Consider the following 17,357-nt stretch of genomic DNA (forward strand, 5'->3'; position numbering starts at 1 on the left):
ACATGAGCAGGACATAGCGTAGGAACTCTGAGAGTAACTCACTTCCTGATTCCTCAAAGCCTGTCCACTATCTAGAAAGCACAAGTCAGGAGTGTGATGGAATACTCCCTTCTTGCCTGGATGAATGTTGTTCCAACAATATTCAAGAAACTTGGCACTATCCAGGGACAAAACATCTAATTCAATTATTATCTGTAGCTCCCCATACAACATACACTTTGCAGCACACAATAACAGCAATGTGTATCAGCTACAAGATGTACTGCAGCAACTTATGCTCCTTCAACAGAACCTTTAAAGTCTTATAATCTCTACCATCTTTAAGGACAAGGGCAGCAGAAACACCAACACTTGCATGTTTCTGTCTCAACTATACACTATCCTGACTTGTAAATATATCACCACTTCTTCACTGTGGCTGGGTCAAAATCCTGAAAGACCTTTCCTTAGAGCACTGTACACTCCGAAGACTACAGCTCACCATCACCTTCCACAGGGCAAGTACAGATGGTAAATAAATACTGATCATGTGAATGACCAGGGATACATAAAAATAAAATGCCCAAGGTTACCGAGAAGACCACATACATCCAGTAAAGCAAAGGTTTCAGAGAGAAGGTAGGAGAATGAGTTGTGAAACATATCAGCCATGATTGAATGGTGAAACAGACTCGATAGACTGAATGGGCTAATTCTGCTTCTAATGATCCTATGGAGGTGATGTATTGAATATCTAATCTGTGATGGTATCTCTGGTCAGTGCAGCACTACCTCAGCATTGCAACGAATTGTCAATCCAGAAAGCAGTGGAGCTTCTAACCACAGATTCAGATGTGAAAATATCACGACTGGGCCCTGCTGTTCCTTCGCCCCACAAAGACTACTCTATGACAAAAAATAACCATGAATACTGTTTTTCAGGACACTTGTGAAGAAAAAATAACAATGAGTATTAGAAATTCTCCATTCATCTAGCATATTTAGAGTCATAGAGATGTACAGCATGGAAACAGACCCTCCGGTGCAACCTGTCCATGCCGACTAGATATCCCACCCCAATCTAGTCCCACTTGCCAGCACTCAGCCCATATCCCTCCAAAACCTTCCTATTCATATACCCATACAAATGCCTTTTAAATGTTGCAATTGTACCAGCCTCCACCACATGCTCTGACAGCTCATCCCATACACGGAGCAATCTCTGTGTGAAAATGTTGCCCCTTTGGTCCCTTTTATATCTTTCCCCCCACGCCCATCCTAAACCTATGCCCTCTAGTTCAAGACATCCCCATCCCAGGGAAAAGACTTTGTCTATTTATCCTATCCATGTCCCTCAATTTTGTAAAGCTCTATAAGGTCACCCCTCAGCGTCCAACCCTCTAGGGAAAACAGCCCCAGCCTGTTCAGCCCTTCCCTATAACTCAAATCCTCCAACCCTGGCAACATCCTTGTAAATCTTTTCTGAACTCTTTCAAGTTTCACAACATCTTTCCGATAGAAAGGAGACCACAATTGCATACAATATTCCAACAGTGGCCTAACCAATGTCCTGTACAGCAACAACATGGCCTCCCAACTCCTGTACTCAATACTCTGAACAATAAAGGAAAGCATACCAAAAGCCTTCTTCACTATCCTATCCACCTGTGACTCCACTTTCAAGGAGTTATGAATCATGTACTCCAAGGTCTCTTTGTTCAGCAACAGTCCCTAGTGTAGTGTAAGCTAAAGTTTGCTTTCCCAAAATGCAGCACCTCGCATTTATCTGAATTAATCTCCATCTGCCACTTCTCTGCCTATTGGCCAACTGATCAAGATCCTGTTGTAATCCAAGGTAACCTTCTTCGCTGTCAACTACAACTCCAATTCTGGTGTCATCGCAAACCTACTAACTATAACTCTTATGCTCACATCCAAATAATTTATATAAATAACAAAAAGTAGAGGACCCAGCACCAATCCTTCTGGCACTCTACTGGGCACAGGCCTCCAGTCTGAAAACCAACCCTCCACCACCTCGGTCTTCTACTTTTGGGTCAGTTCTGTATCCCAATGGCTAGTTCTCCCTATATTCTGTGAAATCTAATCTTGGTAACCAGTCTCCCATGGGGAACCTTGTCGAATGCCTTACTGAAGTCCATATGGATCACATCTGCCACTCTGCCCTCATCAACCCTCTTCGTTACTTCTTCAAAAAACTCAATCAATTTTGTGAGAACATGATTTCCCACGTCGAAAGCTATGTTGACTATCCCTAATCAGTCCTTGCCTTTCCAAATATATGTACATCCTGTCCCTCAGGATTCTCTCCAACAACTTGCCCACCACCAACATCAGGCTCACTGGTCTGTAGTTCCCTTCTTAAACAGTAGCACCATGTTAGCCAACCTCCAGTCTTCCGGCTGTGACTATCGATGATACAAATATCTCAGCAAGAGGCCCAGCAATCAGTTCCCTAGCTTCCCACAGAGCTCTAGGGTACACCTGATCAGATCCTGGGAATTTATCCACTTTTATGTATTTTAAGACATCCAGCACTTCCTCCTGTGTAATATGGAAATTTTTCAAGATGTCACCATCTATTTCCCTACATTCTATATCTTCCATATTCTTTTCCACAGCAAATACTGATGCAAAATACTCAGTATCTCCCCCATTTTCTGCAGCTCCACACAAAGGCCGGCTTGCCGATCTTTGAGGGGCCCTATTCTCTCCCTCATTACCCCTTTGTCCTTAATGTATTTGTAAAAACCTTTTGGAGTCTCCTTAATCCTATTTGCCAAAGCTATCTCATGTCCTTTTTTTGCCCTCCTGATTTCTCTCATAAGTATACTCCTACTGCCTTTATACTCTTCTAAGGATTCACTTGATCTATCCTGTCTATACCTAACCTGTGCTTCCTTCTTTTTCTTAATCAAAACCTCAATTCCTTTAGTCATCCAGCATTCCCTATACCTACCAGCCTTTCCTTTCACCATGACAGGATTATTTTTTGTAATAAAATAGAACAGCAGAGGGGAAATAATTGTAACACTCATTTTAACAATCCAACACATTCAAGCAGCTGCTGGGGTATTGAGCGAATGCATCAATTTATGTGGTGGGTGTAACTTGCGCACAGAACCTAGCAGCTAATGAGAAACGGGATGTTGAACTCCAGTGCGTTTTGAAAAAACAGCTGTGATTGTCATTCACCAATGAAATAGTAACATGTAATCTGAAGATTTTGCCATATAAGGACCGTGGTTACATGGGGTGACAGGGAGCCTGCAGACAGTAGTATCCAATCAGAAAATGAAACATCATTGAATGCAGATTACTCTGGGGACAGTGTGATTGAACAATGCAGGCAGCTATTTTATTTCAATAGGAAAAGGGACATTTTAATGGACTAATCCAAATTTGGCACAAAAGTTGCAGGCTCTGGTGATAAACTCTAAACCCTACCATACAATGCCAAGGATAGAATGTAAGAAATACTTGTTTTTATTTATGTAAAACTCAAATTCTGTATCAGTTCCATCCGTATTCAAGTAATATACAGGATGGGCTTCTGTTAAAAGCAAAAGAAACGTGCTGCATTGGAACTGTGGAGGCGTATCAGCTCTGATAGTTTTATGCCTATAATGAAACCACAAATCAGCAGATTTTTATTGTAAAACTTTATGCTTCTTTTAAAAATGAGTTTTCAGTCATGTGTTATATTTGAATGAAACGGTGCCATATTATAAGACTTTGTAGCGTTTGAGGTGAACAGTATCTTTAGTCTCTGTCATGGTAGACGATGCAGTTTTGAAATTGGGAATCATTTGATTGTCAGAACAACTATCAATGATCTGAAGAATTTGTCATTTATTATTGTCTTCTGTGATTACTAAAATGTGTTCAGTTGATAGATTTTTATTGTTAAATTTGTATTTAATTTATTATTTGTTCATAGACAAATGTGATGTGGTTTTTAAATGTTATCAAAGGTATGCCTTGGAATTTATTATTGCAAATTAAATACTGAAATGTAAATCCTTGTTGTTTTATGTTCACGAGTAAATAGCTGAAATTCTGGATCAAAATTGTTACATCATTTTGGAAAAGAAAACAGATTTGAATAAAGCCAAAGGCCTGGAAGTCCATATGAATAATTACACGTTTTGCTATACAATTTAAAATTAAGTACAGTAAGCAGATGTTTGCTTTGTAAATTACTATGATTTGCCAATCATATGTATACTCACCAATTATAATTGTTAACACATTATAACAAGCATTCTCCTTCAAAGTCTCTCAATTCCTAACTAGTGCTTTTTTTTTCTTAGAGGACATTATTGAATCCAAATCACTCTGCCAGGCAGAAAGAACATTCTTAAGGGAAATGGGCAAGTCATTCAGAATTCTGTACATTATCTCTCTCAGTCAGCAAGGGTCTTTAATCAGGTTGATCTGGGATTGCAATGAATGCTGAATGTTTAGCTGATGTGCTCCAATGAGGTTGCTTGTGGATGATTATAGGCCAAGGAGTGGAGATGCCTATTGAGGAACTGACCAAGTGGGAAGATGTAAAATGACAAGCAAATGATTGTTATTTTGAACCAGGAAACATTCTATTACCTGACACTCCTTTTCTTAAAGAATTCACAAGATACAAGTGTTGTTGGCAAGGCCAGCAATTATTTGTTTGAGAAAAGTTGAGTTCTCTTCTTTAACTACTGTAGCTGTTGAGGCATAAGGATACCCACAGTGTTGTTAGGGAGAGAGTTCCTGGATTTTGTCCCAGTGACAGGATGGTGTATCACTTGAGAAGCCTGCAGGTGGTGGTGGTGGTGTTCTGATATATCTAGTACCTTTGTAATTCAAGGTAGTAGAGATTGTGGATTTGGAAGGTTCTGTCAAATGGGGTTTGGTGGATTCCTGCAGCGCATCATGGGGGTAATACACAGTGTGTGTGTGTGTGATAGGGAAGTTGGATGGAGTACCAGTCAAATAGTCGGCTTTGATGATACCAATGCTTCTTGCAGATTGATGCAGCTGCACTCTTTCAGGCAAGTAGAGACTATTCCATTGAATTCCTGACTGTGCCTCGTAAATGATGTACAGACTTTGAAGAGACAGGCGGTGAGTTACCCACTGCAGAATTCACAACCTCTGCTCTGATCTTGTAGCCACTGTATTTATGTAGCTGGTCTAGTTCAGTTTCTGATCAATTATATTGTCATGGATGTTGATAATGGAGGAATCATTACTGGTAATGCCATTGAATAGGATGGGATGATGGTTGGATTTCAACTAATTTGAGATGGTCATTGCCCAGCACTTTGTGCTGCATTAGTGTCACTTGTCACTTATAAGCACAAGCCTGAAGTGACAATGAATAGTGCTGAACATTTTGCAAACATCCCCAATTCAGACCTTAGGATGGAGGAGAGGTCATTGATGAAGTGGCTGAAAATGGTTAGGCCTAGAACACTTGTGGTGCAGTGATAGTGTCCTTCCCTCTGGGCCAGAAGGTTTGGATTCAAGTCCAATCTGCTTCAGAAATGTATCCTAACATCTTTGGACAGCTTGATTTACAGAGGAATTCCTGCTGAGATGTCCTGGAGCTAAGATGGTTGATATTGAAAAGCCACAAGCATCTTCCCTGTGCTAGATATAACTCTAACCAGTAGAGAGATTTCCTCATGTTTTGCTTGTGCACTTTGATACCATATTCAGTAAAATGCTGCTCTTTTATCAAGAGCTATTATTTTCACCTATGGAGTTCAGCTTTTAAATCCATGTTTGGGCTAACACTGTCAGGAAGCTGGGAGCTGGATGGCTGTAGTGGAACCCAAACTGAGCATCAGAGAGTAGGTTATTCCTTTGTACACAACAAAGCCAGGGCTTAGGATTACATTTAGGTAGCTCACAGATCAGGTTTGAAATTCCTTGATTTAAAAAAAAATGAAATTATATATTACAGGATGGGTGTTGTAATTTAAGGAAATGGAGTTACATGCCTGTCATATATAAACATTATCGATAGTTTTTTACTGAGTTGCTAACTGAAAGATCCAGGTGACAAGCTTTCAGAGCTTCACTGAATTTCCTTGGGAAAGCATTAACCTATATTAATGCTTTGCCTCCTTAACCTACATTAACCCTACTCATTAGACCAAGAATTCACATTAAGATGCAGTGATAAGACAGGAAGAGGTACTGTATTTTACAATGTTGCAATGCTTTGAAAATAGTTTTGTTATCTCTTGGACATTGTTAATTGTTTTATTTACTTGATAATACTGTGTGGTGTTTCATAATTGTTTGAGCAACTCCATATAGCAAATGAGTACTGTAAGACAGCCTGTTATAAACAAAATAGAATTTTTTTGATAATGTATTTAACCAGGAATATATTGCCAAGTGTGATGTTTATATTTTTGAAGCTGCTACAGGAATAATATTTGACTCTTAATTTATTTTCTGATAGGTTTCTGATCATGATTCATTCCCAAATACAATGATTCTAATCCTGGCTATCCCTCTTGGTTAGCACTGACAGAGGCCACTCAGCCCATTTTACTATATCAGTGCCAGCTAACTATTCAAATTATCTTTCCCTTCACAGTCCCTAAATGCTTCCATATTCTTTTAAAATACTTATCCAGTTCCCTTCTGAAATGTTGTTATACTTTGTCTCAGTCTCAACAGACATTTGTGATGAAGCATTCCATGTTCTTATTAACCCACTTAGTAACTATCTGACATTTATGTCTTTTTATTAGGGATTTGCCAACCAATGATAATGTTATTATCCTTTTATATATTCAAAGCCTTTGTTATTTTGACAGATTCCATTGGCTTCTAGCCTCTTTGAGGAAAGCAAGCATATTAACCTGTTTGCGGATGCAGAGAGAGCAGCTGATTTATTTGAATATCCACTTGATTTTATCTGGAGATATGAACCAAACTGGGTGATTAATTCCAATAAATTATTAATCAAATGACCAAATTGGCTGCTGTGAGGAAAAATAGGCCCATCAGTCTCGTTCGCTCAGTTGAGATCCATTTAAATTGGTCACAGCACTTGCATGGAGTTGGTGCAGAATGCCATGTCGAGATTTCTCCTCAGTGCTCTGTTTGCAATTTTTAGGGGAGAAGGGGCACAAAAGTGGATGATTATTACCACCTTTTACCTCACCCTATTTATTTTCCAACAGCCACTGGGAGCTCCTGAAGCAGCGATGGTATGATCTGACGCCACACTTTTCCATCATTGCTGCTTCAATAGCACTGGTTGCTAGGAATGCCTGTTACTGTATTGTGCCAAATGAAAATTAACATCAGTTAATGCAGGGGTATATGCATTTCCTATAGTTCCTCTCATTGATTTTCCAGCGATGATTACGTACAGCTATTTAAGCTGTAAGACCGGTTTAGGGTCCTGTTGGATTTTTGTTACAGCATTATTTGATTAATGTGTTTTCTAGTCAAGATCTGATTGGGAGACTAGGAATTATCCTACACAACACAACACTGAAAATTTCATGCAATCTTGTGACCAGTGACAAGATACAAGGCAGTCAAAGTGCCCTTCCCTGTCAGATTAATGTAGATATTTGTGTTGGCAGGAAAACGCATCCCTCAGTATTTTTTTAAAAAGAAACGACAAAGTTGTGCCAGCTGCCTCCACAGACAAATATCCTTGAGTCATTTTCAAAGCTTGACAGGAATTGCTCCACATTTAACCAACGGTATTTGTTTCCATTTGTTCAGTAATGTACAGCTGCCAGTTAAAACCAATTGGTTAAAATGTAGTTTACACATGCTTTAAAAAGATTACAGTGATTATTTGGGGCTAGATCTGTGGCGTTACTGATTGTTGAGGGTTGGATTAATTTCAGAGTAAGCGTGGTGTGATTCATCCCGATAGAATACGTAATTTGACTTGCAGCGTGTATGGTTTCAGAGGGCGGTGCCTGAACTATCATAACCTTTCTGCCTTGTGAGGACGTCGCAAAAAATGGGTTGGACCTAAAGCGTTGTGTGTTTCAGCACTGGAGAAGGCAGAGAGTGAAAGCGATCTGAGGCGGAAGGTCTGTAATGTGTGTGCTTGATGGCGGGAGATGAGAGTGGAAGGATGTGAAATAATTGAAGATGGACTACAAAGTTCAGGAAAGGGGTTTATAAGTAGATCTGGGCTGAGCGAGAGTCCATCTAAGCCAGAAGTGTTTTTGGGGATTGAAAGCACCGCGAGATAGGGCGTGGCAGCAGGTGTAGGACTGGACATGGATATTTATCTGAATTGTAGATTTCCGGTAGTAACAACTACGTGTTTTTATTCTCCTTCCCCACCGATTGTGTATAAATTGCGGTAGCATTACCTGAATGACTACACGCGCTTCTTTCTGTTGATTAGCGCCGCTGACTCATCCCAGTCGCTGAATGAGCACGATAACATGAGGGGTTTTTTGTCCTCCCTCCCACAGCCGGAACAGTCTTGTGCGATATGTCGTTGAGCATCATTGACCCGGCAGCCGGACACCCACCACAAAGCGACCTGCTTCTTGGTGATAATGAGTTCGCGGGAAGGTACGATCTCTTCATTTCAAGTAACTTGGAGTTTTGTCAAATGTTGCAATTATGTTTACTGCATAGAATTGGTATGAATTTAATTGTAGGTTTGAGGCAATACTTGTCGCAAACGTATCAACTCTTCTACAGCAATACATTTATCTTGAGGGTTGAGATATAAACCTAAATTATGTGCTAGGGCTTAATCCTGGCATGTGGGGAATAGAATGACTAAATATATTCTCTGCTCCATGAGTTGTTAGAAAGTGTCTTGAAATTGCCCAGAATTCAAATATTGGCAAATTGAATGGGTTTTTTTTGCCTATCGGCTGGACCAGCTTTGGAATGAAGGAGGTAAAAACAATGACTGCAGATGCTGGAAACCAGATTCTGGATTAGTGTTGCTGGAAAAGCACAGCAGTTCAGGCAGCATCCGAGGAGCAGTAACATCGACGTTTCAGGCAAAAGCCCTTTATCAGGAATACAGGCAGAGTGCCTGAAGGGTGGAGAGATAAATGAGAGGAGGGTGGGGAGAAAGTAGCATAGAGTACAATAGGTGGTTGGGGATGAAGGCGATAGGTCGGGGGGGGGAAGTAGCAAAGAGTACAATGGGTGGATGGGGGTGGGATGAAGGTGATAGGTCAGAGAGAAGGGAGGAGTGGATAGGTGGAAAAGAAGATAGGCAGGTAGGACAAGTCATGGGGACAGTGCTGAGCTGGAAGTTTGGAAGGGGAAATGAGCAACTTGAAGTCCACAGTGATGCCCTGGGGTTGAAGTGTTCCAAGGCAGAAGATGAGGCGTTCTTCCTCCAGGCGTCGGGTGGTGAGGGAGCGGCGGTGAAAGAGGCCCAGGATGTCTATGTCCTCAGCAGAGTGGGAGGAGGAGTTGAAATGTTGGGCCATGGGGTGTTGTGGTTGATTGGTGCAGATGTCCCAGAGATGTTCCCTAAAGCACTCTGCTAGGAGGTGTCCAGTCTCCCCAGTGTAGAGGAGACCGCATCAGGAGCAACAGTTATAATAAATGATATTGGTGGATGTGGAGGTAAAACTTTGGATGTGGAAGGCTCCTTTAGGGCCTTGGATGGAGGTGAGGGAGGAAGTGTGGGCACAGGCTTTGCAATTCCTGCAGTGGAAGGGGAAAGTGTCAGGATGGGAGGGTGGGTTGCAGGGGGGTGTGGACCTGACCAGGTAGTCACAGAGGGAACGGTCTTTGCGGAAGGCAGAAAGGGGTGGGGAGGGAAATATATCCCTGGTGGTGGGGTCGGTTTGGAGGTGGCGGAAATGTTGGCAAATGATTTAGTTTATGCGACTGTTGATAGTGTGGAAGGTGAGCACTTGGGGGGGTTCTGTCCTTGTTACGGTTGGAAGGGTGGGGTTTGAGGGCGGAGGTGCGGGAACAAAATGCTGATCCACAATGCATACACAGGAGGCTGCAGTGGTGTGTGTGCCCAAGCAAAATGTCAAAACAAATCCTTGTGAATGATGACTGCATTAAAGTGACATCATATAAGAAGAAAACAAGATTGGCCTCTGAGAGTCAGTAAGATCACAGCTGAAGTAATTGTGGTCTTAACACCACTCTCCTGCCTGTCTCCCATGACCCTTGATTCCTTTGTCCATCAAAATTTGTCAAATTTGTCTTTAAATATATTCAATGATCTAACCCCACGGCTTTCTCTGGAAGAAAAATTCCAAAAGACTAATGACCTCTGAGAAAATAAATTTCTCATTGTTTCTGACTTCATTGGGAAACCTCTTATCTTGAACCTAGGTTTCTCGCAAGGAGAAACATCCTCTCAGCAACTTCCCTATCAAGATCCCTCAGAATCTTTTTAAGTAAAATCACTTCGCATTCTTGTAAACTGCATTGAGGCCAGGCTGAACTTTGCTTGACCTTTTTTGTATTGAGACAAACCCCTCAACACATGAAGCACTTCTGAACTCTTCAAATATGAGTATGTCCCTCCTGAAGTAAGATACTATAATCATACTCAATACCTCCTGCATGGTCTCACCAATGCCCTGTACAGTTGTAGCAAAACTGCCCTACTTTTATAATCCATCATCCTTGCAATAAAATCTCACATTCTGTTATCTTCCTAATTGTCTGCTGTACCTAAAAGCCAATGTTGTGATTCATGTACAAGAGTAGCCATGCCTTCTACAGTGTCCTTCCATTAAAATAATATTCTGCTTTTGTATACCTCCTGCCCAAATTGGTTACCTCTCCGTTTTCCCAAATTGTATTCTACCTGCCAGTTTTTCTCTCCACTCACTTAACATATCTATCTTCCTCCATTGACGCTTTGTTTCTTCCTCCTATCTTGCCATTCCAAATGTGGCTAAAAGTGTCCTCATCCAAGTTGTTATTACATTTTGTAAATAGTTGTGGGCCCAGCACTGACTGCTGTGGTATTCTACTAGTTACAATTTAACATCTTGATTAACTGACTGACTGTTTATCCTGATGCTCTACTTCTTGTTAAGTAGCCAATCCCCTCTCCATGCTCACATGATAGTGTCATTATTTTTAATTGGGAGAACTCCTTTTGGTTTGCACTATTTATGCTTTTGCAGGAATGTAACGATAGTGCGTCACAAAAATGTTAAACTTACTGTATCCCCATGTGAGAATTATATGCTGTGCTTTATGTGTAGTGTTGCCTTTGATTCATCCAAACAGTGTTTAAGTATTCTTGTAAACAATTGAATAAGCAAACTCCCATGATAGTAGGTTATTTCACTGGTAAATAACTGGGTTTTCTTTAGATTACTTACAGTGTAGAAACAGGCCCTTTGGCCCAACAAGTCCACACCGACCTGCCTTATTTAGTTGGCTTAGTGGTCAAGAATTACATTTTACATATTCATATAGACTGAAAACTCAAGAACAATTGAGATGTAGATAGGGGATTGTGTTTATTCATTCATCACATTTGGGCATTGAGGCATCCATTATCCTTCCCAATTGCCCTGAAGAAGGTGATAGTGAGCTGCCATTGTGAACTGTTGCAATCCCAGTGGCTTGGGTATACCCACAGTCCTGTTCGAATGGAAGTTTTAGGAAGGAATGACAATATTGTTCCAAGTCTGGATTGTGTTTGGCTTTAAGGGGAATTTGGAGGTTGTGGTCCAGTTCCCATTGCTGTCCTCATCCTTATTGTTAGAGGTTGTCTGAAGGTGACTTTGAGATTTTTATCTTTCGATAGCAAGTTCTACTTCAGAGCGTCTGATCAGAGTTTGACTTCATTTTTCAGATTATTTCAATAAGTGCTGGAGCTATGGACCTCCAACTGAAATTAACTTTCAAAACGTCGACCAACCCGACAAACATCTGTTTATGTTTTTTGTTATGGGTATGGGAGAATGACTGCCAATGTCCCCCTTTGTCTGGTCGTATCCCTGTTTTTTTTTCTGGTTAGTTGTTGGGTCCAGTACATAAACCATTAAGATCAAATGTTTCTGCACAAATTCAATCAGAAATAAATGGGAATACTGGCCTTTGTATTTAGTTAGGTTGCAGATCAGCCATGCATCTTGAAATGGCAGAACAGGAGCTACGCCTGGTCTTGTATTTCAGTTGATCTATTACATTAACCACCAAACTTGTTTTGTTGAGGTGGGGTTGATGTGTTTTTGCAATTAGAATAATGAAGGTGTCAGGCAAACCTAATCTCCAATGCTGCTCAGAAATCAAACCTGTTCAACACTGAAACATAATTAATACATCCTTCATTCTGAGAGGTATTTTTGGAATCTTGGGCAGTTGCTGACGAATTAGAAAATGATGAGTGTGTAAGATTAGTGATGTGTTTTGTTGCAGCTGATATTGTCAAACACTTAGTATTGCTAAGCTGCTCAAGAGATTGTTCTGTGGAAAGATAATCATACCCCTGCTTAATCATTTAACTTCTAGTAATTTACAATAAGATTTTTGTTTTTGGAGGGTCAGCAACACCTTACAGTGCCTACAGGTTGTGGCACAGCCATATTACTCCCAGGTGTAACATCTCTTGTTTCCTTAGCTACGTGTTCCTTTCTATTTGTGATATTATTGATACACAGTATTGAATTCCCAGTGTCCCCGAAGGGTGAGAACAAAAACAAAACATCTGCTTCCTAGCTGCTATTTCACTTCAGGTCTTGACTCAACTCATAGTGATCTTCTCAACTGAAGAGCTTATTTCATTCTCAGTCACGTGCTTCGTAACATTGCTGTGTTCTCCTTCAGTGAGGGACCACCGTGTACAGGGCCATGTTTTCACAGTGATGTCACGTTTTAATACTATCACGTAGTGGCCCTATAATCGAGTTATTAATTGGATTCTTAAAGTCTGCATTTGATCCAGTTATGTCCAAGTATGACACTGTCTTTTTTTCCAATCAGTGTGGGTCCATCTCGTGATCCTGTTCTTAAATTGCACAATACGTGACCAAAGCTGACCTGATTTCTCTGTTGTGAAACAGTACAGTTGTACTGGCTTTACTGCGTTCCTGTACTGGTTAGACTAACCTTGTTTACTTCTCATTAATCTGCATACATTTTCAGTTATGTTTCTGTCCTTTTCAGTGTTCTTCCCTGAGCATGCCATTTTGATTAATATTTACAGACTATACATAGTGTCCCTTCAAGCCATTTTGTAGTACATCGGCAGATTCCTGAGGATCTTCCCTTTTTAAGTAGACAAAGTGGTTATGTTTGATCGTTTGGGTTCTGCTCACTTAGTGAGTAATTACTGCTCCCCACCAGCTTGATCATCTGTGGGTGACACAAGGTTAATTAATGTTTTACTTGATATTGAAATAATCTTGTGACTTCAGAGATTTTTTTTTCATTTGTTCATGGAATATGGGCTATGCCATACTAATTGCACATCCCCAGTTGCTCTGGAGAAGCTGATACTGAGCTGCCTTTTTGAACTGTTGCGGTCTTTGGACTGAAGAGAGACCCTCAGTTTTACTAGAGAGTGAGTTTAAGAATTTTGACCGAGTTGACAGTGAAAGAGCGCAATTATGTTTCCAAGTCAGAGTGGTATGTGGTATCTTGCCCAAATTCAAACCAATGGTAAAAGGTGGGGTATCAGAATTTGAGGCTGAAATAAGATACATCAGTTTGATCAATGTAGGTGCTGCAAATGTTGGTTATCTGAAATAAAAACAACAGAAAATCCTGGTAATCAACCTGATTCCCATTATGGGTGTTGCCTGACTTGCTGTGTGGTCAACTATTTTTTGCACCACTTGTGATTCATGTATGTTCTGTCATAACTAAAAATGAGGGATGAATGTAGAAATTGACTAAAATGTAGCTTTGCAAATGTGTTTAGGCCAAGATGATAATATCAGTTTTAAGCATCATTTCTTATGACCCAATTTCTAACGATCTAGCTTTTATCAGCATCAAACATGGTGAATATAGAACAACGGCAAGGAAGGCTGTGCTGATACCTAAAAGCTGACTTGTGTTTCACTGAAATTTTAGATGGAGGCTTAAAAAAAATCCATTTTGCTTTCTGGTAAATTTACTTCTGTACTTTTTCTTCCCCCTTGAGACCGTTGCACTTTGGGGGAGATTTGTTCCGGGGAAGGTTGTAAAATATCTGTCACCATGGGGTTTCCCCTTGACATTTCCTTGTTGTGTTGGTGTGGCCCAGTTAATGGCATTTTCACCTATGAGTCAGGAGATTGTGGGTTAAAGTTCCATTCCAGAGACTTGAGCACAAAACTCAAGACTGACTCGCCAGTGTAGTACTGAAATAAAATCACAAACTGGTCTGAAGGTATCTGTGAGAGAGGAACAAAGTTAACACGTTGAGTCGTATGATTCTTTGGAATTGAGGGTGTGTGACTCTGTCAGAAGTGTCAGATGTCAGATTTCAGATTAGATTAGATCCCCTACAGTGTGGAAACAGGCCCTTTGGCCCAACCAGTCCATACCGATCCTCCGAAGAGTAACCCACCCAGACCTATTTCCCTCTGACTAATGCACCTAACACTATGGGCAATTAAGAATGGCCAATTCACCTGACCTGCACATCTTTGTGACTGTGGGAGGAAACCCACGCAGACACTGGGAGAATGTGCAAACTCCACACAGACAGTCACCCGAGGCTGAAATCGAACCTGGGACCCTGGTGCTGTGAGGCAGCAGTGCTAACCACTGAGCCACCGTGACACCCCAAGGTGTTAAACTCAGTCACCGACTGTCCTCACAGATAAAAGTAAAAAATCCTGTGATAGATTTGAAGAAGAACAAAAAAGTTATACTTTGTCCTGGCCATTATTTAATCCTAATTCACATCAGATTATCTGGTCATTAACACATTGCTATTTCTGGGAACTTGCTGTGCACAATTTGGCTATTGAATTTCCTGCATTACAACAGTGACGACATTTCCAAAGTATGCCATTGCCTTTGGGACATCCTATGATTTTGAAATGAATTGCACAGATTCCAGTTTTCAATGTTACATCTGCTCTTGTCCTTTTAATGTTCTTGTATGGAAATTCTACCCTGTTGTCTGCAACGTACATTTTTAAGGTCAGCTTGTAGCCCTGACATGTTCCCTTTGTCAATCACGTGGCCATTAAACCTCATCCTACACTTGAAAGAGTTTCTTGAGAGTGAGGGGGTTGCCACTAGCCAACAGTTTCACTTCCACCCTCATGTTCATGACTGTATCGTTAACTGTCTTGTCAACTTCTCTTAATCCATCCTCTCCTCACTGCACCTGATTTCTGCTAAGACCATATTTGTTCTGAGCCAAGAGAATTTCCAAGTTCTCTCCCTGGTTAAGTTTTGTATTTGTATCTACTGCAGAAGACTAATTGTGTTCAGCCACAGCAAAAATCCAATCTGTGGGATGGCTCGGTAATTTGGGATGAGAATGGACACATTTTTCTTTCTACCCTTTTACTAAAAGACCCTACATAAAACTCGCATCAGTTTTGTTGCAGAAGTTCAAGGTTAATTACTTCTTACTCCATTATCTTCCTGCTTAAGAGAATTTGCCTTAGTTTTGTTGAGTCCAAGAAAGGTTGAAGATTACTAACTTTTGATGGTTTGAATTGGTTGTCTCTGATAACATGAGGAACAGGAGTGGACATGTGATTTCCTCTAGCCAACTGTACCATTCGTTACTTCATGGCTGAACTTCTATATCACCTGATGTAGCTTCTAGTGAGGACTGTGGTTGCTGGAGTAAGCCTTTCAGTCCGTTCTAGAGCATGACTGATCATCTACCTCAACTCCACTTTCCTGCATATTCCCCTTGTCCCTTGATGCTATTGGAATCCCTATGTAGGTGACCAATCCCAACTCTCAACATGATCAGTCCCCTTCACTTGGAATGGGAACTGTATACTTTTCCAAGGGGATCTTGCTACCTTGCTGTGTTGTATTTCCACTAGCGGTAAACCTGCTCCAGAGATTCAAGACTTTATTTTTCTGAACATGGTTTCAAACTTCAGTTTTAATCCTTATTAAAATGGTTGTCTGTGTGCATTTACTTTTTGGCTCTCTTGTCATTCTTATGCTTTGCATATTGGAGACTGCGGATACTGTTTAATTCTGGCTCACTAGGGCATTTACAGTATCTTCACTGCCCCTGGAAAAGGTTTTGAAAGGTCAGAAAAGCTTTGACTAGATCTTGTGTCGATTGGAAAGGATTCTTTGAGAATTAGTAGAATAGCACAGCACCAGACCTTACTTTAAGATTTGAAGGCCAGATAACTTTGGACAACTGAATAAGTGATTGTACGATAATCCATTCTTTTTCAATAGATATTAGACTCACTGCTTGCTCCTCAAAATGAAAATTAATATCTGGATTTCCACCTAAACCAAGAATTGTATAATCAACGTTTGCGCATGAAGGTTTTTTTTCTTTGAAAATGCAGAGTGGATGTCTCTCCAACTTGAATGATTCAACCTAATCAAATACCTCTGAAACCGTTACCAGAACTCTGATTTGAATAAATATTAAAATGATTGTTTAGTTATGTGGATAATTGAACAAATCGTGCAGTTGCTTCTGTTGCAACTGGATTGATCGGCTCCTTCAATAAGCCAGTAACCTCAAGGCCAAGCACTCGCTGTTCTCCACAGTCCCTTTTTTATTTATTGCATCACCAATTGGTTGCAACCTGCCATGAATTAAAATTGCATTTCTCACTCTCAGGAGCTAAAGAAAGTGTTGAATATCTTATATAAGTAAGTCATTGATTTTTAACGAGAATCCTTGGCAGGACATCAGGGCAATCTTAAGTGTGCATGTGTGTGACACATGATTAAAAATGAAATTTGAGATCCTAGATGGCGGCGATCCAGTAGGTCTGCCCTGGTGAGCTCTGAATTTACCCTCCCTTTTTTTAGCTATTATGGCAAATATTGGCAGTCTTTGGTCCCCAGAATTGCTGTGTGTTAGTTTTGTTGTTCAGGACCTCAAGGATCACAACAAGCAGGGCACTCCCCTACAGGAACGGACATGCCCTCAGCCACAGTGTTGGCCTCCATGAACGTTCCTATGGACTTACCTGCTCAGCAGAGCCTGGTCTTGGAGTTCATGACAATCCGAGAGAAGATTGATTTCAACGATGGAGGAGACCCGGACCAGGCTGGAACCGATTTCAGCCATGCTGTAAAAGCATGACCAGGAGATCCAGCATCTCAGGCAGCCCGTGAAGGAGGTGGAGCAATGGACTGCTGCTTCCGAAACCGCAGCAGAATCCTCGGCGGTCGGGCTCAGGCCCTGGAGAGGCTGGCACGGGCGGAAGGAGGCTAGCTAGTCCGCTTTATGGAGCAATGGCTCTTGC

At 41.0% G+C, this 17,357-nt stretch overlaps 1 protein-coding gene across 2 annotated transcripts in view; it reads left to right on the top strand.

Annotated features, from left to right (window-relative positions):
• The first annotated feature begins 3,346 nt into the window (after positions 1-3,346).
• acsbg2 (acyl-CoA synthetase bubblegum family member 2) overlaps positions 3,347-17,357 on the top strand; it is a 55,019-nt gene continuing 41,008 nt past the window's right edge. The window contains exons 1-2 of one of the 2 annotated variants that reach the window (XM_060846122.1): positions 3,347-3,469; positions 8,460-8,562. In XM_060846122.1, coding sequence (XP_060702105.1) covers positions 3,454-3,469; positions 8,460-8,562 — 119 coding nt within the window. In that variant the 5' untranslated portion in view covers positions 3,347-3,453. Of the gene's footprint in view, positions 3,470-7,988; positions 8,067-8,459; positions 8,563-17,357 lie in introns of those variants that run through there. The other variant, XM_060846123.1, reaches the window with a different exon arrangement.

Source organism: Hemiscyllium ocellatum, chromosome 28 (assembly GCF_020745735.1).
Source record: "Hemiscyllium ocellatum isolate sHemOce1 chromosome 28, sHemOce1.pat.X.cur, whole genome shotgun sequence".
Taxonomy (NCBI): Eukaryota; Metazoa; Chordata; class Chondrichthyes; order Orectolobiformes; family Hemiscylliidae; genus Hemiscyllium; species Hemiscyllium ocellatum.